This window comes from Hemicordylus capensis, chromosome 4 (genome assembly GCF_027244095.1).
Source record: "Hemicordylus capensis ecotype Gifberg chromosome 4, rHemCap1.1.pri, whole genome shotgun sequence".
NCBI lineage: Eukaryota > Metazoa > Chordata > Lepidosauria > Squamata > Cordylidae > Hemicordylus > Hemicordylus capensis.
In genome coordinates, this window is record NC_069660.1 from 202966530 (window position 1) to 202994509 (window position 27980).

Below are 27980 nucleotides of genomic sequence, written 5' to 3' on the forward strand. Positions count from 1 at the left end.
TTATGTTTTCTTAAAACTTTGCATGGGTGTTAGCCCAGTGAATGAATTACTGTTGAAAGCACGTTGTGAATTCTAAGTTGGAGAGAAACATTTCATTGAAAATATACTTTCATTTGAAGAAAGAAAGAAAAAGGACTACTGTATAACACTAATGAAAACTAAGGTTTTTTCCCAAAAGTAGACCTAGACAAAACAGTGAAAATAAAATTTAAAAAAACAAACAAGCAAAAATCAATAATGAGAAGGTTCCAGAAGATTCAGGGCCACATCATGGCTAGGAAACACAACTGGGGGTAAAGTAGAACTCTGGGCTACACGTATTTTTATCAGGTTCTAACACAGCCTGCAATTTTTCAGAGTGCAAAAACTTTCAGAGTGAAAGGCATAAGAAACCAAAGTTAAAAACTAATTTTTAAAAATTCAGTTATTACTCTCTCCCCATCACCCATATCAGTTCATGATCCCATAGTTAATAGCAGATAGCAGTTCAGGAATTTATTTCCACATGCAATTACTCTAGTCCACTAGGGGAACTAATGATATATGTGCCAAATATATATCCATCCATATATATGCATCCAGGCTTCTGGATGCATATCCTTAGCTGAATGGAAACCACACATGTCATTAAGTGCTATGTGTGGTTTCCCTCTTTGAACCAGCAGCTAGGGCTGTGTGTGTAGAGTTCTTCTTTTTTTTTTTTAAAGGGCTAGACCACTCTTTTTTTTTTTTAAAGGGTTAGATCACTTCTTAAGGAGCCTTCCCTGGACCTCTTAGAGATAGACAGTTACAGGCCAATCTTCAAACTCCCTTGGTTGGGCAAGGTGATTGAGAGGGTGGTAGCCAACCAGCTCCAGGCAGTTTTGGAGAAGACCCATTTCAAACTGGCTTTAGAGCTGGCTACAGGGTTGAGACAGCCTTGGTCAGCCTGATGGATAACCTTTACCAGGGAATTGACAGAGTGAGTATGACTCTGCTGGTTCTCTTGGATCACTCAGCGGCATTTGATACCATCGACCATGGTATCCTTCTGGATCGCCAGGGATAGGGGGCGCTGCTTTGCAGTGGTTCCGCTCCTATCTCTCGGGTAGATTCCAGATGGCAGAGCTTGGTGATAGCTGCTCTTCAAAACAGGAGCTGTTATATGAAGTCCCTCAGGATTCCATTCTGTCACCAATGCTTTTTAATATTTTTATGAAACCGCTGGGTGAGGTCATCAGGGGGCTTGGTGCTGGGTGTTATCAGTATGCTGATGACACCCAAATCTACTTCTCCTTTTCATCTTCATCATCAGGAAATGGAACTCGTTCTCTAAATGCCTGCCTACAGGCAGTAATGGGCTGGATGAGGATAACAAATAGAAGCTGAACCCAAGCAAGATGGAGGTGCTCATTGTAGGGGCTCAGAATCTGAGGGATGAGTTAGATCTTCCTGTGCTGGATGGGTTTACACTCTCCCAGAAGGAGCAGATGCGCAGCTTGTGGGTACTCCTGGACCCAGGCCTCACCCTGGTATCTCAGATGGAGGCCATGGCCAGAAGTACTTTCTTTCAGCTCTGGCTGATTCGACAGCTGCGTCCATTCCTTGAAGAGGATGACCTCAAAACAGTGGTGCACCAGCTGGTAACCTTCAGGCTTGACTATTGTAATGCGCTCTACGTGGGGCTGCCTTTGTACGTAGTTCGGAAACTTCAGTTAGTTCAAAATGCAGCAGCCAGATTGGTCTCTGGGACAACATGGAGAGACCATATTATGCCTGTTTTGAAACAGTTACATTAGCTGTCGATATGTTTCCAGGCAAAATACAAAGTGCTGGTTATTACCTTTAAAGCCATGAACAACTTAAGTCTGAGTTATCTTAGAGAGCGCCTTCTTCTACATGATCCCCACCGCACATTAAGGTCATCTGAGGAGGTCTCAGAAGCCAGATTGGGGCAACCCGGAGAGACCATATTAATCTGAGCTTAAGTATGGTCTTCCTCAAGGCTCCATACTCTCTCCAATGCTTTTCAACATCTACGTGAAACCGCTGGGAGAGATCATTAGGGGATTTGGAGCGGGATGTTATCAGTATGCTGATGACACCCAGATCTATTTCTCCATGTCAACTTCTTCAGGAGATGGCATATCTTCCCTGAATGCCTGCCTGGAGGCAGTAATGGGCTAGATGAGGGAGAATAAACTGAAGCTGAATCCAGATAAGACGGAGGTACTTATTGTGCGATGTCAGAACTCCAGAGACTATTTTGACCTACCTGTTCTAGATGGGGTCACACTTCCCCAAAAGGAACAGGTTCGCAGTCTGGGAGTACTTCTGGATCCACACCTCTCCCTTGTTTCTCAGGTTGAGGCGGTGGCCAGGGGTGCTTTTTATCAGCTTCGGCTGATACGTCAGCTGTGTCCGTTTCTTGAGATCAATGACCTCAAAACAGTGGTACATTTGTTGGTAACCTCCAGACTGGACTTCTGTAATGTGCTCTACATGGGGCTGCCTTTGTACGTAGTCCGGAAACTTCAGTTGGTTCAGAATGCGGAAGCCAGATTGGTCTCCGGGTCATCTCGAAGAGACCACATTACTCCCTTGCTGATGGAGCTACACTGGCTGCCAATTGATTTCCGGGCAGAATACGAAGTGCTAGTTATGTTATAAAGCCCTAAATGGCTTAGGCCCTGGGTATTTAAGGGAACGCCTTCTTCGTTATGTGCCCCACTGCCCATTGAGGTCACTTGAGGAGGTCTGTCTCCAGTTGCCGCCAGCACGTCTGGTGGCCACATGGAGATGGGCCTTCTCGATTGCTGCCCCAAGATTGTGGAATGCACTCCCTGCTGAGATGTGATCCTCCCCATCTCTGACTATCTTAAAAAAACATTTGAAGACCCATCTCTTCACTCAAGCTTTTTAAATTTGTAGGTTTCAATTTTATACTGTTCTTAAATTGTTAAATGGTTTTAACCTTTTATATTTGTTTTAATTGTTTTAATGTCATTGTTAACTGCCCAGAGATGAAAGTTTGGGCGGTATGTAAGTTAAATAAATAAATAATATTATGCCTGTTTTGAAACCATTACATTGGCTGTCAATATGTTTCCGGGCAAAATACAAAGTGCTGGTTATTACCTTTAAAGCCCGGAACGACTTAGGTCCAGGTTACCCTAGAGAGCGCCTTCTTCAGTCTGATCCCCACCACACGCTAAGATCATCTTAGGAAGTCCGACTCCAGTTGCCACCAGCTTGTCTGGTGGCGACTCAGAGGTGGGCCTTCTCTGTAGCTGCTCCTGGGCTGTGGAATGCACTCCCAGTAGAAATCTGTAACCAGAATTCTTTGCTGGCCTTAAGGGAGCCCTTAAAACCTGTTTGGCCTGGGCTTCCAGGGTTTTTAATTTGTTGTAATTTGTTTTTAATTGCTGTAAATGTTCAGCCTGGTTCTCCAGGGGTTTTAACTGTTTAAATGTTTTAATTGTTAATTAGTTTTATGCTGTTTTTATAGTTTTGTTTCTAATGTTTGGGCTGGCTTTTTAATGTGCATACCCAAGCCTGGCTGTACCAGGTAGACTCTATTCTTGGAGGATGGTAGGGGGAACAGCAAAGAGATACCCAAGCCTAAGGCTTGCTCCCAATCTCAGTGCACACAGAAGTAGAGATGGGGAGAAAATACATGAGAAACCTCCAAAGAGAGAGTCGTAATGTGTTTCCTCCAGTCTGTATGTCTGCCCATGCGCATCCCCAGCTCATTTCTATACTTCAAAATGAGGAAAGGTTTATTAATTGCTCTGATTCTTAGGGACATCAAAAATAAAAAGTACACACTTGCTACAATCTGTCTACATTGCCTAAATGCAGAAAATGTTCCTGGGGGGAAATGAGGACACTAAAAACTCCATTAAGATTTGTTTAAAACTGAAAAACTGCTGAATCCTCCCTTGCAAAATCTCAATAAAGAAAAATATCATAATACTACATTTCCAACATCTTGAGAACAACTGTTTGCAGGTGGGGGCTTGATGGATGTCTGCACTCAAGGCCTGACTTGTTGATGGCTTGGATATAGAGAGCATTCATTTCCATTGGTTCTGCATAACATCCCAAAGAAAATACCTTTTTAAAATATCACTGTCACTATACAGAATCCACTGTTTTATTAGTAGCGCCATTGGTCTAATGTTGTTTTGAAGGCTTTCAGGTTTGAGAGCGACAGCTAATATACCACAATGCATGTATTGGAGTTAAGATGGACAATACCTGCATGCTCTGTTCACCTGTCAAAATTCATTACTATCTGACATACATCTTGTATTTTGAAAGATACAAGTATGAAAGGCTCAACACTTCAACAAACTGTTGGAGAGCTGTCATTTGTCAGGAAGCACAGAAAAGGAAGGGGCAGGCAATGCTCAATCTTGCTCACCTCCAGCTCTGTGTGTCAGTAGGGTAGTGCGTTGTGTCAACCTGGGACTGTAAAGACTCCGGTTCAAATCTCCACAACTGTAAAGCAAATCAGGGGACTATCGCCCAACTGACCTCACAGAGTAGGTGTGAGGATGAAACAGGAGAGATGCTGAGTTTGGGATGAAAAGCAAGATACACAGGTAATAAAATACCTAAATAATAAAGTTACTGTGAGGATAATGGCCACGGCCAAAGGTTTTAGAAAGTAGCCTGGTAGCAATTTCTAACCATTATTTATTGCTAAAACCTAAAAGGTAATGCCTGCTGGTGAATGCTACAATATTACCAGCAAAAAAACTGGAGATGTGCCATTCAAACTTGGTGCGTAATGCTGAGGAATAAGATTGAGCAATAATTAGCCCATTATGGCAGATCTAATGCTTTCCAATTCTTACTAAAAGGTTGGGATAGATGGTATAGATTATTGGAATGATCTATGCCAATAAAAATCAACACACATTGGTTTTGACAATTGTTTAAGTGAATGATACTAGTAACTTTAATGGCTGTATTGTACCAATCTGGTACAATTGTTTTAATGTTATATTGATTATCAGTGGTTGGTTGTGAGTTTATTTTTCTAATGATACAACATGGTCTGAAATTTCTATTTAATTTGTTCATATCTTCTTTATTCTATCTTGTGTAATTCTTTTATAATATTTTTCTAAAAGAAAACAAAGGAATAATTTGTTGCTATGTATTTCTAGAACTGCATTTACATCTTAATTTTAGGCAAGGAAGGCCCTGGTTATTTTAGGATTTGAGAACAAATCCTGATCAGAATGTGATCAGATTCAATCCAATCATCCGTCTCCAGGGCTGGCTTTAGCTGTCAGAACAAACCACCCTCTATGGACCCCCTCCTACCTGCATGGGCCTTGGAAATAGTCTCCCCACCACCACTCCATGAAGGTGATGGGCACAGAGGTGGACAGGGGGCTCTTCTGAGGGCCCTGGGAGCTCCCCAGTAATGCCAGCTGCTGACCCCAGCCCTGATCAGCTTTTTCAGATAGAACAGGAAATAATTTTGCATAGGTGCCAGGGAAAGGGCCAATAATTGGTTCAGAACTTCAGTATGGAGAGAGACCCTGTCCAGATTCCCCATGTCAAGGAAGTGCTCACCAACAGCCCTATCCAGACAGGCAACACATGCGCTGGTCCCTACCCAAGGCCCTGAATTGTGAGCTGAATTATAGCAGGAGGAATCCTCTAGCGACCATCTAGTCCAACTCCTCCCGCACTCAGTGCAGGAAATCCTTGCACATTGAACAATATGACCACTGCATTTGCGTGACCTCCTTTGGGTAGGATTGATATGCCATACCTCATTTTCCATACATATAGATATATAGCCAGTCAATTTAACCTAGCCTATGAAAAACTAAATACATCTGGAATTCTAGAAAACACTCAAGAAAATACATCACTGAAGAAATTCATTACAATAAAATTATATTTTTTTAAAAGAAGGAAAGCACAAAAGCTACTTTCCCTTGTTCTTCCCAGTTTCCAAGCAGAAGTCTTGCAAACAGAAAATAGATAACCCAAGGAGGATATTCTGAGTCTAACAGTAAAAGTGTTTTAAGAAGACACAAGAGTATAACAGAGGATGAAGAGTGAGGCAGTTCCAATTACTGGAAGTGACAAGATTCAAGGAAAGTTTAGTGACTGCCATATTTTAAAGCCTTTCCATCAGACCTAAAATGATATACAGGGGAAGATGCACTGGAGTTTCACATTATTTTAGTTCATGGATTTCATACATAGAATGGCAGTAAATATTTTCTTCTCCCTAAAGAACTACTGAGCTTCTATGAGCAAACCAGATGGGATTTCATTCAGACATTTCCATAATTTGCTCCAGTGGATTGTTTTGCATAATGGTGCATTCTTAACATTTCAAGAAAAATATACACAGTATTTTTAAACAGCAACAGTAACACAATACCTTGATTAGGACCATCTCAAGATCACAGAACAGTGAGCTAGCTTGTGAATCTCATATAACTTTTCCTCAGGTTAAATGTTAAACAACAAAGAGGGGTGAGGAGCGGTGGGGGGGGGGTAGAGTTGTTGCTGGAAGTAGACATGGGGGAAAACTGTTGTGCAACATTACCCTAATGGTACAGCAGGGAAATGGCTTGACTACCAAGCCAGAGGTTGCTGGTTTGAATCCCTGCTGGTACGATTCCCAGACTATGGGAAACACCTATATCGGGCAGCAGTGATATAGGAAGATGTTGAAAGGCATCATCTCCTACTGCGAGGGAGATGGCAATGATAAAACCCTCCTGTATTCTACCTAAGCCAACCACAGGGCTCTGTGGTCGCCAGGAGTTGACGCTGACTCGACAGCACACTTTACCTCTACCTTTAATTCAGTAAATTTTGCAAACTAATAGTCAGATTATGCCTTGAAGAAAATATCACAGGTGCACTGTTATATTAGGTAAAGAAGGCTGTCTCCTTTTAAAACTATAAATGCTCATTATTCAAGCCCTATTTATAATATACATGAGACTAAAGAACAAGCACCACAGAACTCTGTGCCATAGATCAAGATATCCCACTACACAAACAGAAGCAACTCCTCTTATGCAATTGCTTCTTTAGGAACACACTCACAACTTCCTTGGTACATTGCATGCTACAGAAAGACTCCAGTATCTTGCTAACACAGTATCAATAAGGCTAAGATGTGCTTACCTTTAGCAAACATAGGCAGAATATCTGGACTTCCCCAGCTCCAAGTGTATTTGCTTTGATTGAAAAGGGAATCAAATTCCACAGGGTTTTCTTTCCATCCTTTTATTAAAGAGATATCTTGTTAAAGTAGTGTTTTCCAAAGGGAATAGGTTAGATCTGGCTCACTGTTTAAAGATACACAAGGGCTAGCCCAGACATTTGGGAGAACTGTTTGCATACCATCATATTTAATGCACGTGAACACACATACACACACACCCCAGCAGGTGGCTGAGCAGCATCCCAGCACGTGTATATTAAGTAAAACAGAACACACACAGTGATCACATATGACAGTATACATGCCACTTTCCAACACAGAAATGACAGCTCTACTGTAAATTGCTTTGAGGCCTTGGCAATGAAGCGGCATAGAAATTTAAATACATATCTGTAGAAAAGTCTCATGCCCAAAGCAGATTTTAAGTACACTGACAAACAAAGAGTATATCTTTAAAGCACTTGTTATTTTGGCATTTGCCAACAATGACTAAATAACACCTATTATCTACTTAAATCCCATTGTACCTCTTAGAAGGGGAAAATCGAATGTGTGGTTTTGCATAACGCTTCCCATAGGAATAGAGAAGTGGTCTGATAAAATCTGATTCTCAGGCACTGATGAAATAATAAGATGATATAAAGTCTACTACTACTCCCCAAACACATACACAAAAAATTTAATGATTGTCATTGGGCAACATCCAAACTAGTTAGTCATGACTAAGCACCACTGAAATCACTGAGATGGAGATGGGTCCATAGCTCAGAGGAAGAGCACCTGACTTGTATGCAGAAGGCCCCAGGTTCAATCCCCAGCATCTCCAGCTGTGAAAGACTCCTGCCTGAAACCTTGGAGAGCCACTGTCAGTCAATGGACACAATGCTGAACTGGAGGGACCAATGTTCTAACTCAGTAAAAGGCAGTTTCCTATGTTCCTATGAGAGAAGTTAGTCAGAACTAACTTAAGTCCCATTAATTTCAATGAGGATTAGTGATAACTAACTTAGACTGGATGCTGTCAACTAATCATTACTTTAGGTGGCCAGTACACTGAAGACTAGCATCCAGTGTAATATTCTTTAGCATAACTTTCTACTATCCAAGCAAGACCAAGCTCATTGTTGTGGGTCATAATCAGCAAATGGGGATAGAACTTCCTGTTCTGGATGAGGTTACAGTCCCCAAGAAAGAACAGGTTTGTAGCTTGGGACCCGAGTCTCACCCTGGTGCCTCAGGTTGAGGCTGTGGCCTGGAGTGCTTTATATTTATTTATTTATCTATCATATTTTTATACCACCTGATATGTAAATCTCTAGGTGGTGTACAAATTTATCAGCTGTGACTTGACTACTTCACCAGTTCCTTGAAGAATAGTAGCTGGTAACCTCCAGGTTGGACTACTTCAGTGCGCTCTATGTAGGGCTGCTTTGTACATAGTTTGGAAACTATAGTTAGTTCAAAATGCAGCAGCAAGATTGGTCTCTGGGTATCCCAGACAGACCACAATGCCTGCTCTTAAACAGTTGCACTGGTTGTCGATGTGTTTCCGGGCAAAGAACAAAGTGCTGGTTATTACCTTTCAATAGCTTAGTTTGAATAGCTTGAATAGCTTAGGTCCAGATTACGTGAGAGATCACCTTTCTCTACCAGATCCACACCACTCATTAAGATCATCAGGAGAAGTCCGTCATCGGGTGCCACCGGTTGATCTGGTGGTGACCTGGGATAGGCCTTCTCAGTCGTTGCCCCTAGATTGTGGAATGCACTCCCCGTGGATATAAGAGGATTATCTTCCTTAGAGGCCTTCAGAAGAGCCTTAAAGACCCATATTTGTAGCCTGGCTTTTAATAATATCCAGTTTTAATTTTAAATTTAATCTGGTTTAAATGTTTTTGTATTTTAATTGTTTTATTATGTGTTTTTATTTGAATGTAAACCACCCTGAGCCACTTTAGGAAGGGCAGTATATAAATTGAACGAATACATAAATATTGTTAACAATTATGCAAGTATAATTATGAACATGCATATAAAGCTTTCCTAACTTTGCAATACCATTTAGAGAACAGAAGAATAGAGTACTTGTCAACTATCTACTATACTCAAAGTCTGAGTGAACTTCATCAAGAATAGAAGCAACAATGTACAAATTTTCCATCCTTAAGATACATTTAAATTAATTATCAGAATGAACATAATCTTTAAATAATGGAGTTTGCAGACAGAATGATTTCATAGTTAGTAGGTAAATATTTTTACCCTCTACCAACAAATATCTTATTTGGATTAATCGGCATACCTCTAGCAACAGCACTGACATCTTCATAAAATCCAGCTATGAGAGCCACGTGCCCAGGCCTAGATTCTGTTGGAACACGAGTATGAGATACTCCCCAGCTGCCCTTGGATATTATGATATCCCTGAAAGTATGATACAACAATCTATGCAGTGAATTGTAGCTTACAAAGATGATGGTATAAATCATTTAGAACCATACTTATTTATAGTCTCTATGTTATACTTTTCAGATTTCTTTAAGAAATGGGAACTCTCAAACTTAGTTAAACTTAGCAGCAAGAGCCTAATTATTATCTTCTAAACCCACGCCCCCCCCCTCCTTCTCTCGTCCGAATTTGGACATAATGGAGAGCTCCCTCTTTGCAGTCAGCGGGACTACAGAGAGGAGAGGGAACTGGCTTCCTGGGCTCCCTTCTTGATTGAAGGACAGCCCCAGCAGCCAATAGCAGCTGGAGTGAGGGAAGAGCTTCCTCCCTCAACTCCAGTTCCCTGATGGCAAGACTGCAGTGCCACGTTCAGATGTAACGCTGGCACTGCAGAACCCAAGGTACAGGTGGTAAAACTCACTACAAACTAAAGTGCAAATAGGAGTCTGGGAAGGGAAACTGAGGGTTCATTTTCAGGCAAAACTGTAGTTGCATGCATGCGGACGTACACAAATGGAAACAGGAGGCCCCTTCAACTCCAGTTTCATGTTATGTCCAAATGCGGCCAGAGTAAGCCCACTTATGCATCATGTGGTCAATCAACTGTAATGTTCAACTATTTAAAAAGAAGTCCAAGCTAATAGGGCACAACTGGAGAAGTTAGGTTTAATTCGGATAGCAGCCCCTCGTGGGTTGTAAAGTTTAATAAAACATTTTCACACCTTCAACAGTAATAACCTATTTTAAAAATTATGGCTTTTCCCATGGTAAATCCCTTTACAGATGCAAACTTGAATTAATTAGATTTAGTGGTTTTATAACACAAAGTGCAACACTCCTACAATAAGAAAAAACACTCTCACTAATCCCATAAAATGATATTGGGATAAAGATAAAATTAGATGCAAGGTGACAGGGAGGTGACAAATGAAACTTGAATTTAAAATATTAGAATGAAAACCACAACATATCAAACTGAATAACTAAATTAAAACATATGAAGTATGTTTTTCCATTATGTGTAAGCTTGTTCCATCTTATTCCAGTGGCAGAATTCAGATTTTCTAGTTGTAAAATTTAGACCCTGTAGTTCAAAGTGACCCTACTAGGGATGTGCACGAAATGCGATACGGACACCAAATCACAGCACATCCCTTAAACACAGAGGGATTATACATCCCCTTTAACTCAGAGGAGAGCAGGTCCATACCTGTTCCTACACCACTCACTGCCACTTCCTTAATTGCTGGCACACAACGATATCTGGGAGGGGGAGGGCGCAGCAATTAAGGAAGTGGTGGCGAGCGGCGGAGGAGCAGGTATTGTCATGAGCTCACTCAATGGAAGACACTGGCCAGAAATATATGACACAATAGCCAGTAGCTCAAGTTTCAGTTTTACTGCTAAATAGTCAGGTTTAACAGTCTCACCAAGAATATAAATAAATAAATTAATTAATTAATTAATTAAAATAGACAGATAGATAGATAAATATTAACAGTCACTAGCTGGCTTCCTAAGGCAGCGTCCATGTTGGAGATGAACTTCCAGTGCATCGACCTTTTGCACCAACTTTCCTAATGACCACTAGGGGCATTGGGAGTAGAGACAGTGAGTCAGGGTCTCCCTATCTGTCCCTACTCTATGACCCCTGAACTGACTCTGCAGCACTTCCTGTGCTGAGTCACAATCCTTCCTTTCCTCCTAGGGAGCAGATGGAAACATCTATCTCTCTCCTTACCTATCCACTATGTAGTCCTTTAGATTAGAGATAGGTCTTTCCTATCTAAGTGTATTTAATCAATAAATATTTAGTGTTTAGTCATACAAGGATCTCCATGTGTTTTCTTTAAATAGCCGCAATATCCGAACCATCTTCTGCTACCTACTCTGTAACTGGAGTGTGTGCTCATTCCTTAGTGCTCTGCTGTTTTACCTACTGTGGGTAAAAATCAACAACCTCTAACAGTCCATGCATCAGAAAGATATTTATGAGAAGTACAAATTCCAGTGTCACAATCTCTCTGACAAAAGCTCCAAGCCAATTTGACGTGTTGTTTCCAGCAGTTTGTTCAAGGCATAGGCTGCCTGATTTATAGTCAGCAGCCACATGCACTTAATCAACACTCCACCCCCACCAGCTGCCATGGATTCATTCTGGCTTCTCGCCAGCCGATTACTCCTTTGTAATTCCCTCACCTGCTGCCGATGTTTTCCCCGTCTGCGTTCTCGAGGAGACAGTGCACGTTCAAACTCTGGCTCAGATCCTGACCCTCTCTCCAAAGATCACTCGGCCCTGCTGGCCCCTCCTGCGCCAAACACTTGCCCTGGCCTGTCTCAATTATCTCCCCATTCACATTACTGGCCTGCTCCTCCTCAGGCGCCTCCCCACTTTCTAGTAAGTCGCCTGCTTCCTCTCCAATGTCCTTGAATGGGGGCATGACAGGTATGGACTTGCTCTCCTCCATGTTAATGGAGATGTGTAATCCCTCAGTGTTAAAGGGATGTGCTGCAATTTGGTGTTTGAATCGCCTTTTGTGTACATCCCTAGCCCCTACCCATGCTCAACCACAAATATTGGTACTTAGATGTATGAACAATTGGCGGAAGAGGGGGGACATATCTAAGGAAAGGAGAGAAACATACCTAAGGTAAGGAGCATTAGAAGTTCCATTGTCATCCAATTCATAGAGTGAATCTGCACGCAGACCATCTGCAACGAAAAGTACTAAGCGTTGTGCAGGTGGCAGCAACAGAGTTTGATGAGGAGCCATGCCATGGACCAGAGGAGAAGTGAAGTAAATGTCAAAAATAGAGACTAGGAATACACAATGTACCAGGAGACCAGCAGCTATGAACATCTGCATATTCATGGCGACAGATTGCAGTCATCAAAGAAGAGTCCAACACTAAGAGATCAAAGTAATTATTGAAGATCAGGCAGGCAAGCATTTTGCAGCATTAAACATTAGCACATTCCATCAATAGGCATCTATGACAATTATCACTTGTATCAGACAACTTACCAGGTACAGTACTACAATAGGAAATCCATAGAGGATTTAATATTATATGAATAGACTTAATATACTTCTTAAATTTAAAAAAAATTATGTTCCCCGATTACAAACTACTAATTGGCAGTTGTTACTCCTCTTGGAAAAAGGATAGAAATTGAAAAAATATGCAAAAAAGCATTTCTGACCTTCTGGTCAGAAAAATCTACTTCTGTACCATCACCTCTTTTTAGCATTATTTAATTCTAAAGACAGAGACACCTACTAAAATATATTGTTTCAGTCCACTCTTCTCCAAACTACATTATCCTGATCCGTTATCCTGAGACAATAACCTTCTACCCACTTGCTACAATGATCTCTGGTTTGTTTCCACAATCGTTTTAATCTTGAGGTAACACATGCTGAAAGTGAATGTTTAGCTGGCTCTGGTCACAGCACTATCTCATCAGAAGATAAATTGACTAAATAATACATGGTTATTATAGTATATGGTTTAGTTGCTAGGCAAATACAATTTTCTTGCCATGGATGCACTAAAAAGGGGAAATGTCATCTGGATAGCCTGTAGCTGGTAAGAGGTTTCCTTCTTATCTTTAGGAAAGGGCTGTAGCCAGCAAGAAGTCTATTCATAGGTTTGTTGGTGAACTCCACCATACCTGTAGAGAACTGCAGGGAGATCAGTCACAGCAGTCTAGAATGCAGTTCTCTCCTTTGGTTAGAGCTGTATGTTTGTATTCCCATTTGACATCCCTCAAGACACCCATTCAAAATGCACTGTGGGCACAAAATCCAATTCATATCATACCTCATCTCATACCCCTGGCAGGGTGGGAAAGAAGGAAAACCCACGCCCAAATGTTTCAACCCGTGCCCTGAGGTCATCTTCGGAGGCCCTCCTCGGGTGCCCTGACTTTGCAGTTAACGGCAACAGGGGAGAGGGCTTTCTTAGCTGTGGCATCCCGCCTGTGGAATATTTTCCCCAGGGAGCATCACCTGGCACCGACATTGCTGCCTTGTAGATACCAGACAAATACCTTTTTATTCTCCCAGGCCGTTAGAACCAATTGTTTTAATTGTTTTAGCTGCTGTTTAAGTCTCTGTTGCTTTTACTCTGCAATGTTGTTTTTATATTTGTCGTTTTGTTGTATTCCTCTTTCCATATCTTTTTAAATGAAAAACTGGCCCAGATACCATCTAAATAAATAATAATATGCTGGTCTCAGTGAACTGATATACATTTTTATTTTAAAACATAATTTATAGCTCAAGTACTACAAGAAAAATGTAAGAGGAGGCAATGAGCTTTCTTTCCCCAGAAAACTCCATTACTGACTGACAGGAATTCTTTCCACTACTTCTTCCACTTATGCTGCAAGCCAGTCTGTTGCCTGTGAAGATTTTTGCCTGCTGCAGAACCTGCTGTGTTGTATTGAACCAGGTCCCTCAAGATTAATGGAAATGTCAACATAATGAGGCAAAATGCAGACCTAGTTTTCCCCAAGCCTCCATATCTAATATTGCAGCACATTTAAAATTTCAAACATAAGATACTGAGGATGCTGAGCCTGAGCCTGCCAAATTTAAAAAACGAGCACAATATAAATCTTTATGAAATATGCAACCATTTATTTTCTATTTCTATTTATGTTTTCAATATCTGAAAAAAACATACACAAAGCAATATCCAGATGAATATGCTATGCCAGTAGAAGGGAATATTTAAAAGTGTCAAGACAAGACACTAAAAATACTTCAGTCATCTCTTTCAGAAGGAACATGCTCCAGTGAGCATTATGTGCCTGTTGCATATAATTTAAGAGCATCTATTGAAAATGCATCTTCAATAAACATCAGTGTCATGGCATGCACATTACAAAGGGGTTATGATTAGCAGCCATTTTTCTTGCTGACAAGTTAAAAAATCATTATGTATTATTTTATTTATGCCATCAGAGAGATATGAAACAATTCATCCATAAATAAATAGAAAGCAGAAAGGGATGCCATCTCAGAATGTCAAGTTAAAATATTAAATTGATACACAAAACCACCTTATTGTGGTTAAGAATAACCTTGTAAGTTAACCATGTTTTGAGGTTGAATTCATACTGCATGCCAACAGGCAGTGAATTTGTGCCAACAGAATAACGCTTCACCTCAGATTAATCTTCACTAATATCTGTGTACAGATCTCAGTCACATTATAATTCCATACAATTGCTTTTCAAAAATTAAAATCTTCCAGACGTAGTTGTGTGCTCTTCCCCCACTTTTGACAAGATAAAGGAAGGTGATACATGTGATCTGCCAAGTAATGTAACTTATAAGATAGGATTTCCATATGCCTTAACATTTAAAATAAATATGCTTCAGTTTAAAATTACTTTATACGTAATCAGTTTAAAATTACTTTATACGTAACATTTTCATAAAGTGTTGTATACATTACAATAACTTTAAATTGTAGATGCAGCAGAGCAATGCGGAAGTCAACCTGAGGCAAAAGCTCCCAGATAATTAAAAACTGTATAATATCACTCCACTTATCAAACTAACTGTCTGCATCAGTGATTGTGTGCAAAATCTCCAAGGATCATCTGTTGTCCTGCCTTATAGATCATGAAGCATCTGTGCCATCTTAAAATATAGACTTTTCCACTTCAAATATAAAAGATGGCAGCCCAAAACATCCAATACAACCTCAGAGGCAACTCCTGAAAACAGGACATTACCTGTAGGCCAATAGGGGTCTCTGGACTCCTAACACACATATTCTTATTTTGTCTTATCTAATCATTTACATAGGAACATAGGAAGCTGCCATATACCGAGTCAGACTATTGGTCTATCTAGCTCAGTATTGTCTTCACAGACTGGCAGCGGCTTCTCCAAGGTTGCAGGTAGGAATCTCTCTCAGCCTTATCTTGGAGAAGCCAGGGAGGGAACTTGAAACCTTCTGCTCTTCCCAGAGCGGCTTCATCCCCTGAGGGGAATATCTTGCAGTGCTCTCACTTCTAGTCTCCCTTTCATATGCAACCAGGGTGGACCCTGCTTAGCTATGGGGACAAGTCATGCTTGCTACCACAAGATTATAATATGCTTTTTAACTGTAGATAACAGATTATATAGTGTGCTCTGGATGGTAGCTGGAAGTGTGGTATAGTAGCAGTCAGTTGGTTTCCAATATAAAGTGATGCTTGTGTGTCCGTTGAATAATTACCATGTAGTATACAAAAAATTAACTTGCTAAATGGACTGCTCGAGGCTCAGATTCAAGTGTTACAATTAAGCCCTATTTTCACCTTCTAAACTGTATTATGGTAAACAAGGGATTAAGACTGCACCTGTTGGCACTGCCCCCAACCTCCACAGGTACATCAGATGCAGAATAGGCTCTACATGTGCACAACTGTCAGATTCTGCCTAGGCTTGGGGTGGGGGGCAGCATATATTGCTGCCTCTTGTGGCAAGTCACTGTATTATAGCAGTCTTGGAGTCCTCATTCATTCATTCATTCAATTACATTTCTAGAGCACCCCATCCAAAGGCTCTGGGCGGTGCGTAGTGGTTAGAGTGCTAGACTAGGACCAGGGAGACCCGAGTTAAAATCTCCATTCAGCCATGATACTAGCTGGGTGACTCTGGGCAGTCACTTCTCTCTCAGCCTAACCTACTTCACAGGGTTGTTGTGAGGAGAAACTCAAGTATGTAGTACACCGCTCTGGGCTCCTTGGAGGAAGAGCAGGATATAAAATTTAAAAATAATAAAATAATAAAAATAATAAATTTAAAAAACATAAAAACAAACACTATTTAAAATGCACAGCTCAAAACAATTTTGAAACAATTCAGAACCAATTAAATCCCATTAAAATACTTTAAAAATCCCTTGTTTTCCGTAATACTTAGAGCCCTAACCTGGCCTCACCAGAGAAACCACTCGGCTCTCTTCCCAAACAGGAAGAGTACAACAACACCTACCTTGAAATCAGCCTTGCCACAGTATCAAGGTGCCCTTGCTTCTAGTCTGTTTGTGTTTGACCTTTGGTGTGTCCCTAACTTTCAGTTACCAGTTTGTCCCTACCTCCTGAATTATGACCTGGCTTGATCCCTGATTCATCTACCTTGCTCTCTCAGTCCTGGCCCCCCAGTTCTGTATCTTCCAGGCTAGCTGCCCATGATCCTGCTGTGACAGGTGTACAAACAATCAGGATCACAGATCATACAGGGTTCCTGACTGTGTGTAAGAGCCTACATGTGTACAGTACACACATGTGCTGTTTGGGGTAGGGTGAGCAGTCACAATCCCACTCCTCCATCAAAACAAGTTTAGAAGCTGAGAAAATGGCTTTTGATCTGAAGATGCAAGCTTCTCCCAAATCTGAAACAGTTTTGGGAATAATATTCCTGGTGTTTATAGTCCATCTTTCTGTGGGATGTTGATATGGAGAGCTTCTACATCCATGGATGCCAGGATAAGATGAATAAAGGGGATGCAGCACGATTATCATTTCCTCAGGAAGTCTGTCATATTCTGTAGATAAGCAAGACCACTTATGGCACAGAGCCTGAGAACAGACACCACATAGCCAGAGAAGCTCTGCTTTGAAAGTGCCAATGTCTGAAACAATGGAGTACCTAGCGTTACCCAATTTGTGGATCTGAGGTAACAGACCGAAGGTGCCTGGTTGAAGTTCCTGCGGTGCGAATAGATATGTTTCTGAACTTCTATAAACTTTTTTTAGGGGTGGGCAAGGACTGCTGGGTGCGGTTTGGTCCAAAGTCAAACTGAATTCGGACCAAACCATGGGTATGCGAATCAGTTTGGTTGAACCAGTTGGCTGGGTCGGTCAGTTCGAAGTGGTTCAAAATCGAACGGCTCAAAGCAGCCTGGTTTGCAGCGGCCCGGTTGCGATCGAACCAGTTTTGCACATCCCTAATTCCTTCCTATCTTTCCAGTTGCTTGTGCATCCCGAAAATATGTCCCTTAGGGTTGGAGGAACCCCTCACCCAGGAACATATTTTCAGGCAGCTGCAGAGGAAAGGAGGGATAACCAAAAACCATGCTCTCATTCCATCTTGCACAACAGAAAACCCTGGCACAATGGCATACCTTTAGCCTGGATACCCTCCAGTGCAAATATTTATAATAAATAGATAAACAAGCGAGAGGTGTGGGTGGGTGGACTGAAGAAGTTTGGGGAAATTACCATATTGCAAAACGTTAAAATGATTTTAATAAAACTGCTTTTAGCCTAGAAGAAAGTGAATTATCAGTGTCTTCTCCAGAACTAGTTTTTCCCAAGAAACAAATATGGTTAAGGTCAGAAAGCTGAATTTGCTGCTGAGCTGAGAAATACTGTTTGAAAACAGGCAACGAATGGCAGAGAGAAAAAATCACCAACCAAAAAGCAAAGCTGTGGAATAGTGTATAATCAGGAGTGTAGCTAGGGAAGAAGGGGCCCATGTTTGCCCCTCTTCCTGGTGGCCCTTTGGAGAGAGGGAGATGAAGGATTCTTTGAACCCATCCACTCTATAATAGCTATGCCCTTGTGTATAATTCATTTCAATTCAATTTCAAATGACTTTTAGGACTATTAGCCAATAGAAGATGACATAACTTGAATGATTTTGATGACATGGGTTTTTATTATCAATGCATCCTTTTTTCCTTCATTTAAGAACACTGCAGTGTGTTCCAAATATCACTAGTGGTTGCTGCAAAATGACTTTTCCCTTTCAAAATTTATAATTACTAGATTTATATCCCACCCTTCCCACAATGAGCTCAGGGCAGCATACATTATACCCCATCCCCTCTTCCTAACAATTATGTGAGATAGGTAAAGCTGAGAGACGTGATTGGCCCATGATCATCCAGTGGGCTGCATATGGTCAAGCAGGGTTTGCAAACTGGATCTCCCCAGTCCTAATCCACACCTCTATACCACACTGACTCTCAGTTTAATTCCAGTATCAAAAGTACAAGTAGACAAAGGGTTAGGTTTCATGCTATTTTATAGGCTCCACAAAACTACAGACTCAAGAAACAAGTAACGCAGCATTTATTCTGTAGCAACTGGATACTTTTTCAAAGTTGGCCCAGTGTTTCAGCTTTTTAGGGAACTGGTTCCTGAGATGGTTTCAACTTGCTGTTTCCCAATTAATTAGAAGAATTCTATCATTTAAATGTTTTCTGTGGAAGCACAAAGGAATATCTTTCATAGGTTTTCAAGATCAGGAACATTTGCCACTCCTAACAACAAGCACAACTTCATTTACCCTATCACTATTATTTATTTAAAATATTTATATCCTGCCCCTCCAGTGCAATACTGCCCAGGGCGGCTTACAACAATAACATAGATGCAGATACAAGTAATAAAATTAAATTATTAAAAAATCAGATTAAAAACAATCATTAAGCTCAAATTAAAACTGAAAATTATAAAAAGCTAAAGAAGCTAAAGAACATACCAGATATAACAAAACAATGATATTAAAAAGCCTCCTTAAAAAGGCGTGTTTTAAGATGTTTTTTAAAAACACTGAGGGAGGGAGCATGGCGAAGCTCTTCAGGGAGGATGTTTCAAAGCCGAGGGCCACAACAGAAAAGGCCCTGTCTCTAGTCCCCATCAACCGGATCTCTGTTATTGGTGGGGTCGTGAGCAGCGCCTGAGATGATGATCGCAGGGCCCTGGCAGATTCATATGGGCAAATGCGGTCCAACAGGTACTAGAGAGCCAGCGTGGTGTAGTGGTTAGAGTGCTGGACTAGGACCGGGGAGACCCGAGTTCAAATCCCCATTCAGCCATGAAACTAGCTGGGTGACTCTGGGCCAGTCACTTCTCTCTCAGCCTAACCTACTTCACAGGGTTGTTGTGAAAGAGAAACTCAAGTATGTAGTACACCGCTCTGGGCTCCTTGAAGGAAGAGTGGGATATAAATGTTATAATAATAATAATAATAGAACAAGCACAATACAAGATGCTTTCTGAGTTTGGGATATAAACTCTGTGGGAGGCTTGTGCCAGAGGTTCCCCATCACAGATGCAACCATCAGGAATTTTAAGAGGAAAACCGTTTCCCCTCTACTGCTACTACTGGGTCAAAAGCCCCTGCCAAGCCTATACAAGGTTTCTTCCATTCACAGTACTGTTGAAACACCTTGGCACAATGGCCCACAGCTGTCTCTAGCACACCAAGTTATGCTGTACCCTTCAAGTAGCATCTGGGGACCCAGTGTTGAGAATCCCTGCTATAGATGATTTTACTGTGTCACGGGGACCCACAGTTAAATCTTGGTTTTACATGTCATCTCTGAGCCTTGGAAGCCACTCCTCTGTCCACACAAGATGGACGAATTCTACTCTCGATTGTGGCTACAAATAAGAAAGATTGGTTACAACATCTGAACCCACCAATCTTGGTTTATTCTAACCAACTTGCAAAATTAGCTAACTGAGCAAAGAGGCATCTTTTAAAGTGGCAATTCTCTTATATTTAGCAGGGGGAGAGCAACTGGCCCTATCCAACCCTAGGACAGCATCCCTCCAGTGGCTGTTGCTGGTGTCTACCTTATGTTTCTTTTTAGATTGTGAGCCCTTTGGGGACAGGGGACCATCTTATTTATGTATTATTTATTTTTCTATGTATACCGCTTTGAGAATTTTGTTGATGAGCAGTATATAAATATTCGTAGTAGTAGTAAACAATGAAGCAACACCATACGAAATGGGCCAGCAACCCTTCAGAAGCAGTGTGCTAAGCCTTCAGGGGCAGCTCACTTGAAGTGAAGTTGACAATTCCTGCCTTAGGAACCCTGCCCCCTGCATCAGCTGAGCCATGACACTGCTCCACCTCCTGCATCACTGGCCATGCCCCCAGTTACTGGACTCACTGCCAGGCTGGAAGCCCTGCTGCACTGATCTCTGCTCTTGGAGACATTCAGCTATCCTGCTTTGCCTTCTCCATTTCAGGAGCAGACAAAGCACAGAAGTAAGTTGCTGGAGCGAAAAGAGAGTGTGTGCACAAGGAAGACTGGACACTATGATGCCCAGGCATTGGGCATCCAGGATCGGTGGTGGAAGTTTCTCTGGCTGAGCTGGCTGGCACTCTCTCGCATGCCTATGTTCATTTTTTCAGGACGCGAATGTTCAGGAGAGAGAGCCAGCCAGCTGGCACAGCCAAAAAGACCTCCACCGTTGATCCCTCTGCCAACCGGAGGCAGGTAGCAGGCATCATAGTGGTCGGTCTTCCTTGCAGTGTGAGTGTCGCTCAAAGTTACTTTATTTATTTTTTTATTTCATTTTTACATTTATATCCCGCTCTTCCTCCAAGGAGCCGAGAGAGGTGTACTACATACTTTTGTTTCTCCTCACAACAACCCTGTGAAGTAGGTTAGGCTGAGAGAGAAGTGACTGGCCCAGAGTCACCCAGCAAGTATTATGTTTAAATGGGGATTTGAACTCGGGTCTCCCCGGTCCTAGTCCAGCACTCTAACCACTACACCACGCTGGCTCTGTGTGTCAGCTGTGGCACGCATGCCATAGGTTGCTTACCCCTGTACATTCTGAGTTCAGACATACAGGACAACCACAGCTGGCCACGTTAGTAACTGCAGTACGCCTTAATGTGTGAAACCACAATTACAGGCCAAAAGCTAACTCCGGTTTGCCCTGCCAAACTCCAATAACCTTCAGTTATCTCCAAGTTTGTTGTTGACTTGACTACAACCCCCAGAATCCCCAGCTGGAATGGCTTTTGCTTGGGGATTATGGGAGTTATAGTCAACAACATCTGGGAATCCCTCTTAGAGAGAACACTGGCACCAACACAAGCAGCGCTCTGGGGGCTGTGTGGCCAGCTGGAGGCCGGGTAAACAACCTGGCTTCCAGTTATCCCTCAATGCACCTCGCGAGGAGGGATTCTCCTCCTCATGGAGGAGATGCATGGAGGGATTCTCCCTCAGATCTGGGCACTCTAGGCGCCCGGCTCTGTGTCTCCTCAGGCTGCAGGCAGCCCGAAAAGACACACAACTAGGTACCCCCAAGGTGTGTGCGTGTGTGCTCTCACCCTTCTACCCGGGTAAAAGCCAGGGTAAAAGCCCTGGGCTACCCAGAAGGGCAGCACTGGGATCGGCCATGATCCTGGCGCTTCACATGAGCAGCCCTACCCCAGCAGGTCTGCGCAAGCTCATGTGGACAGCCTCAGTCTCTTAGCCACTACACTACACCAGATCTCACACATATACACACACACTCCTCTCTCTTCACACACTCAGACAACACTTGATCCGTGTCTTTAGTACTAAGGAAAAGAAGATCATCTTCTGAGTTAGATCACACGCCATCAGTTGGCCATCGGATGCCAGGAGGAGAGGAAGGGTTGCACAAGCTGCTGCCCACATAGACTCTTTCCTACTTACATATTCAGCAGCAGCACCCGCTCTACAGCCCCTCAAGCACCCCTGTCTTCACAGCGCGCGACGACCTCACGAGAAGTTTCGCGAGATGCCGGGTGAAGCGGAAGCAGAAGGGGGGAACCCCAAGAAGAAAGTCTGCTCTGTCAGTGACACATCTACGGTCAACCCATTCAAAGCGTGCATAGCATGTTTCCTCTCTAAGCACCGCCTATCCTCCTTCTAACCAATAGAGAAGCATCTCCTGCCCTTGTGTCTTCCGTAGAGATAGAAAGACTGGAGTCACAGACGCGACTCCTACTTCAGTGTTTGTTTTGGGATTTCCAATTAGCGCTCTGCGTAGTGTAACGGTATAGCGCGCTCACGTGTAGGTGAAAGGGGCAGAAGGAACGTCTGCATTCATTTGACGGATTGGGTTGGGAAGAGGCTAGAGAGAGTCGATAGAGGTGACAATATAATTGATATTATCTTTGCTTATTATTGATTGATAATTGATTACGTGCCGTCAAGTCGGTGTCGACTCTTAGCGACCACATAGATAGATTCTCTCCAGGATGATCTGTCTTCAACTTGACTTTTAACGTCTCTCAGTGGTGCATTCATTGCTGTCATAATCAAGTCCATCCCATCCACCTTGATGCTGGTCGTCCTCTTCTTTCCCCAGCATTATGGACTTCTCAAGGGAGCCGGATCTTCGCATAATGTGTCTTAAGTATGATAGTTTGAGCCTGGTCATTTGTGCCTCGAGTGACAATTCTGGATTGATTTGTTTTATGATCCATTTGTTGTTTTCCTTGGCTGTTGTCCATAGCATTCTCAAAAGTCTTCTCCAGCACCAAAGTTCTAAAGCGTCAATGCTTTTTCTGTTTTGCTTCTTCAAAGTCCTTATTATTAGGAATGTTTTATATGAGTTATCTTTCAATTGAAAATCTCAAAACAGTTACTAGATTGATGGTGATATACTATCAATGGGGGGTGTATGATTTCCAAATTAGGGCTGTTGCATAGCGCTTTAAAGTGCTGCCATGGGAAATTTCCATGGCAGCACTTTAAAACCCTGCATAACAACTCTGAGTGTCACATAAAAGAATTACTGCTTTGTGTTAGATTTCCCATGTATATAACTACATTGGCAAGGTCGTCATAAACAAAAATCTACCATTCAACCTCATGGCCCCCCGCTCAGCAGCATGGAAATAACAGTGGCGGACTGCATAGTAGGGTTGTTGTAAATCATTCTCTCAGCCTTAAATCCATCTTCAATCTGCCATTTTAATAGTGGACTACATTATGGAGTTATGTCTTTGGACCAAAAGAGCCCGTCCCAGCAATACAGGATAAGAACTATGGACTGCGTTTGCTTCTGCAGTAGAATCCTTCTGCTTCTGCAGTTTCAAATGTCGAAAACCCTTTTTAAAAAGCATAATCATAATGTTCATAAGAAATACGCTAGAGCATGAACTCTTGTCTGCCTTTTTCTTTCTTTTTGGGAGCTGGGCTTCTGTTGTCCGGTAATACAGCTACGATAAAATCCTGTGTGTCTTCAAAGAACATCTTTCACTTCTATTCCACCAACGAGGAAAGAAGCAGTGGTATCGAAACCTCCTCCACAGGAAGAAAAAAAAAAGGATACTCACTCTAGTACTTTAAAAAGTCTATGAATCCTGGAATCCCGTGCAACCTCACAGGAACGGGAACTCTAATCGCGGCACTCTCGCGATAGGTGGTACACCGACACTGGGCGCTTCGAGAGGAGAGAGGGGAAGGAGGTGCGAGGGAGAGGGATTGGTGGGCTTGCTGCTGTGGTAACGGGGCTCGGTTGGGGCACCTGCTCCGAGTGCCTCCTTCCTCTCCCTCAAGATGGCGGCGGTGGGGGCCGGGGGAGTGAACCCCTTTCTCAGCGATTCTGAGGAGTCCGACCCAGAGGAGACCAGGGCGGGCGGCGGCGGCAGCAGCAGTAGCGACCCGGGTGGTTCAGCCGCTCCTCTCCGGATCCCTTCCTCCTCCTCTCCACCCCAGCAGCAGCAGCAGCTGCCGCCGCCGCAGCCTCCTCTGCAGGCCGAGGAGCCGCCCCGGGTGCCGGTGGACGCTCTGGCGGCTCAGCTGCTACGAGACCAGTTCGTCCTGACCGCGTTGGAACTCCACACGGAGCTGCTGGAGAGCGGCCGGGAGCTGCCCCGCCTCCGCGACTACTTCTCCAACCCGGGCAACTTCGAACGGCAGAACGGAGGCGGTTCTGGAACCCCGGCACCGACCCCGCCCGCCTCAGCAGCCCCGGGGATGTTGGCGGTGGTTGGAGGGAGCAAGGAGCCCGGCACCGGACAGCTCCGTAAGTGGGTCGCAGCGCCTGGGAAATGGGGTTCTCGTCCCCACCCCTTTCCCTTCGCGCTGTTTCGGCCCTTGATTGCCCTTGGCGTGTTTACTTTCGCCGCACTTCGTGCCTCTCTCTCTCTTTGCCTTGGGTGGATCTTCATAGATATTGCGCTTAAGCGGAGGCAGGGCTCTTTGTGGCTCGGGCCCAAAACGTGTACCGAGTGCGTGTTCTGCAGTAGTCGGAAGAAATGCTCAAACGCCTCCGTAACACACCATGCTTAGCTCAGTAGTACCATCAGATACTTCAAGAGCCCTTTGTGCAATGGTTATTGGTGGGCTTGCTGCCGTGGCAACGGGGTTTGGTTGGGGCACTTCCTCTGAGCAACTCCTCCCTGCCTCCCCCGCTTTCACTGTAACTTGGCACACAATGCAATGGAACTCGACACACTTGATAGGACAACAGATTGCTATGTGATCCTGCAAGAATGTGAAGACTTCGGTTCTGTGCACACTTCTCTGGGAGTAAATTTCATCAAGCAAAGTGAAAATTACTTCTGGGTAAATATGCATAGGGCTGTACTGTAAGTCAACACCAAGTAACTAAACCCACCTTCTTGTACAGCTGAGATTACATGACAGGCCTGTCTGTTCAGAGAACACTAGTTCCAAACACTAGCCATCCCATATGCTTGTACGCCTTGCTTTCATTATATCCATTTTTAAGGGCATGTCTTTATGAAGGGTGGAACTGGATGCACATATCAAGCTTGTCAGTCCTATAAACCGCACAGCACCATCATGAGCTCAGACTGTGGTGTTGCTTCACACATCTGCACAGTAAACAAAAATAATAGCTGGGATACTCCTAGTCTGCATGGGTTTTGTTTACTTTTCGCTAGATTAGGTGTCACGTTGGTTGAAGTTCTGAATCATGTTGCTGCCTTCAGAAGGAGGTAAAAACTGGCTCCACCACTACTTTCAGTTTAGTGCTGAAGCACCAAGCCAGGGACACTGGGATCATTCATGGAGGCTTAATTAAAAATAAGAGACAACACCATACTGTATTAAATGGGTAATTGGTCAGGTAGAAAACAAAGTCTACCTATCCTTCACTAACATCAGTACCTTTTTATGGGCTTGTGTTAAAGGTGACTTTTGACATACCTCCATACCTTTTGACATGAGTGCTGGCATCTTGTTGAATGATAGAGATGTGGTTAATGTAGGCACATAGGGTTGGGAAATGAGAATTCTAACAAAGTGCATGTTAGCAGATGACTGTGTTGTAGCAAGGTGCTTTGAAAAAGCTTCCTGTGTAAGCTGAAGGAATACAAATGTGTCAATGAAGTGCAATCTTACAATGTGTTATATTAGGTTTAGATTCTTTTGCTAGGTTAGCAAGAGCTATTAATGCCATTTGTTTGTTGGATCCATTGTACAGTGGGATGGTGCAGTACTGGTATCTAGGAAGCGTTTCTGAAAGTTGAGAAAAAGTGGTGAACTCAATAGGATAGAGGTGGGCAGAAGATAAACTAGTATCAGCTGGTAGATTTCTGGGTAATTTTGCAGTAGATGGGCAAGGGTTTGGGTTACAACAGGATCAAAAGGGCTTACACACATACACATAAAATTTGGGCTGCTGAAACAAAATATAAAATTATGTTAACTGGGTGTACATTAATAAACTAAATTATTTTGCACCTGGTTCCAGTGGTGGACCTTGGGGTTCTAGTAAAAAACAAAGTAAATTCTGGAAGGCTGAAGGCCCATTCCAGCAGTACGAGATCTCTCAATTAGTGTTATGGTTTTCTTGGAAACCTGGATACAAGTGTGTATTCATGTGCAAGATCAAATTTAGATTATTCTCCTAGTGGTCAGTGTCAGGATGTAAGTAAAGCTGACTTATACAATTTTGCCCCAAATCCATCATGGTGGTATTATCTTTAACACCTGTTGCTGTTCAATATCATTTTATGGCTATTAACTTGGATTAATTGTAAGAAACACTGGAATGGTGTACTTGGGATTTTCTGTTATATGGCTTTCCCCATCACGTATGGAAGTGTTGCCAAAGTGATCCTGAGCAGACCCTCAGTGGATGTATGTATAAAACATCTCTTTGCTTCTGTTGTTACTAAGCAGAACAACTTTTGTTTGTGTTTTGCTATGGATATTTCTTAAATAAAGCTGCCTTATACAGAGTTAGGCCATTGGTCTCTTGCCAACACTGGCAGGCAGCAGCACTCCAGGACTGCAGATGTGTCTCTCCCAGACCTATCTGGGATTTTCTGCATATAAAGCATGTACTACTATCATTGAGCTATGGCCATTCCCCAAATAAGAGGTACTTCTAGTCAGGGAGACAAGCCTACAGAAACACTGTTCATGTGACCAAGTGAACTCATGTGAGATCATCTGTTTTCTTCTGTAAACTGTAAAATTGCAACTTGAAGAATTTCCGTTCAGAGAAAAGCTATGGTCTTATGTGGGTTCACTGCTCATGCAAGTAGGCTGCTCACATGAGCTGTTTAACCTAAGGCCCTTTGGCAAATGGTCAGAACCAATTCTCAGCATCACATAAAATGCATCCAGTCTAATAACCTGTTCTTTCGACAGGAGTGGGAAATGTATGTTTGTGCAGCTACTTATGTGAACTTACTCCCAGGTTCTGGAGGGTTTTAAAGGTATGAAACATTGCATACATTGTGGCACACCGTTCTTAGATCAATAGTACTGTCAGATATTTCTGGTAGCATTTGTGTGGTATAACTTGAACCTAATGGAATGATGGACCAGGCTATGAGACTCTAGGTTGGAGGACATTTTGGAGGTGTTCTGATCTGAAAGCGTTGTAAGTCTCATTGCTTGGTAGCTTTCTTAACATAAATTATTGTTTTGCTTGAGGTGGTCTTGTGCACTGATACATGTATCACATTCTCTGAATGTTCTTCAAATATAAGATGTATGAAGTGTGTGTAGTAGGATCTGCTTGAATTTCTGGTAGCATTCACAGTGGCTGAGGAAAAAATGTCATTGGGTGTTTACTTGTAAAATATTTTATTATAGAATCAGTTCTTGCAAGAAATTTTTCATTTAGTGCTTGGAACGGTTAAATTCATTTAGAAGGTGAAATCTAGAAATTGAATATGGTTATAGGTGGTGTTGCTTTTTCCCTAGTTACTGAAAAAGCAACAATTATAGGGATGTGCATGGAACTGGCGACTGCCAGTGCAAAGGTGGGGGGATAACTTTGACTAGGGATGGTGCTCCCCCCACTCATGTTTCCCCCGCCAGAGCTGTCCTGAAGAACAGTCCTGCAGGGCGGCAGAATACCTCCTTGCTGCCCCGATGAGTCATGGACTGGAAGTCCATGGTATGCTGCTGCCCTGCAGGACTGTTTTTCAGGACCACACCAGTGGGGGAAACACTGCAGGGTGGGGTGGGGTTAGAGCATCCTCCCCCAGTCCTTAAAGTTATCCCCCTGCACCTTCGAACAGCCAGACTTTAGAACCGGTTTGGTGGTCCATAAAGGGCCTCTGAACCCATTCCGTGCACATTGCTAGGCAATTATGCAAGTCCTCAT

The 27980-nt window shown here is 42.8% G+C and overlaps 2 protein-coding genes across 7 annotated transcripts in view; one reads left to right on the forward strand and one right to left on the reverse strand.

The window, feature by feature from the left end:
* The window catches only part of PIGN (phosphatidylinositol glycan anchor biosynthesis class N), a 138617-nt gene extending 114743 nt beyond the window's left edge, over nt 1–23874 (reverse strand). Inside the window, exons 1-4 of one of the 2 annotated variants that reach the window (XM_053243843.1) lie at nt 22091–23874; nt 12290–12552; nt 9498–9619; nt 7156–7254 (exon numbers count right to left, since the gene is read on the reverse strand). In XM_053243843.1, coding sequence (XP_053099818.1) covers nt 7156–7254; nt 9498–9619; nt 12290–12516 — 448 coding nt within the window. In that variant the 5' untranslated portion in view covers nt 12517–12552; nt 22091–23874. Of the gene's footprint in view, nt 1–7155; nt 7255–9497; nt 9620–12289; nt 12553–13697; nt 13812–22090 lie in introns of those variants that run through there. The other variant, XM_053243844.1, reaches the window with a different exon arrangement.
* Nucleotides 23754–27980, forward strand: part of RELCH (RAB11 binding and LisH domain, coiled-coil and HEAT repeat containing) — a 105779-nt gene continuing 101552 nt past the window's right edge. For 2 of the 5 annotated variants that reach the window (XM_053243837.1, XM_053243840.1), the window contains exon 1: nt 23757–24413. In XM_053243837.1, the coding sequence (XP_053099812.1) occupies nt 23945–24413 (469 nt within the window). In that variant the 5' untranslated portion in view covers nt 23757–23944. Of the gene's footprint in view, nt 24414–27980 lie in introns of all 5 variants that reach the window. The other 3 variants (XR_008305738.1, XM_053243838.1, XM_053243839.1) reach the window with 3 other exon arrangements.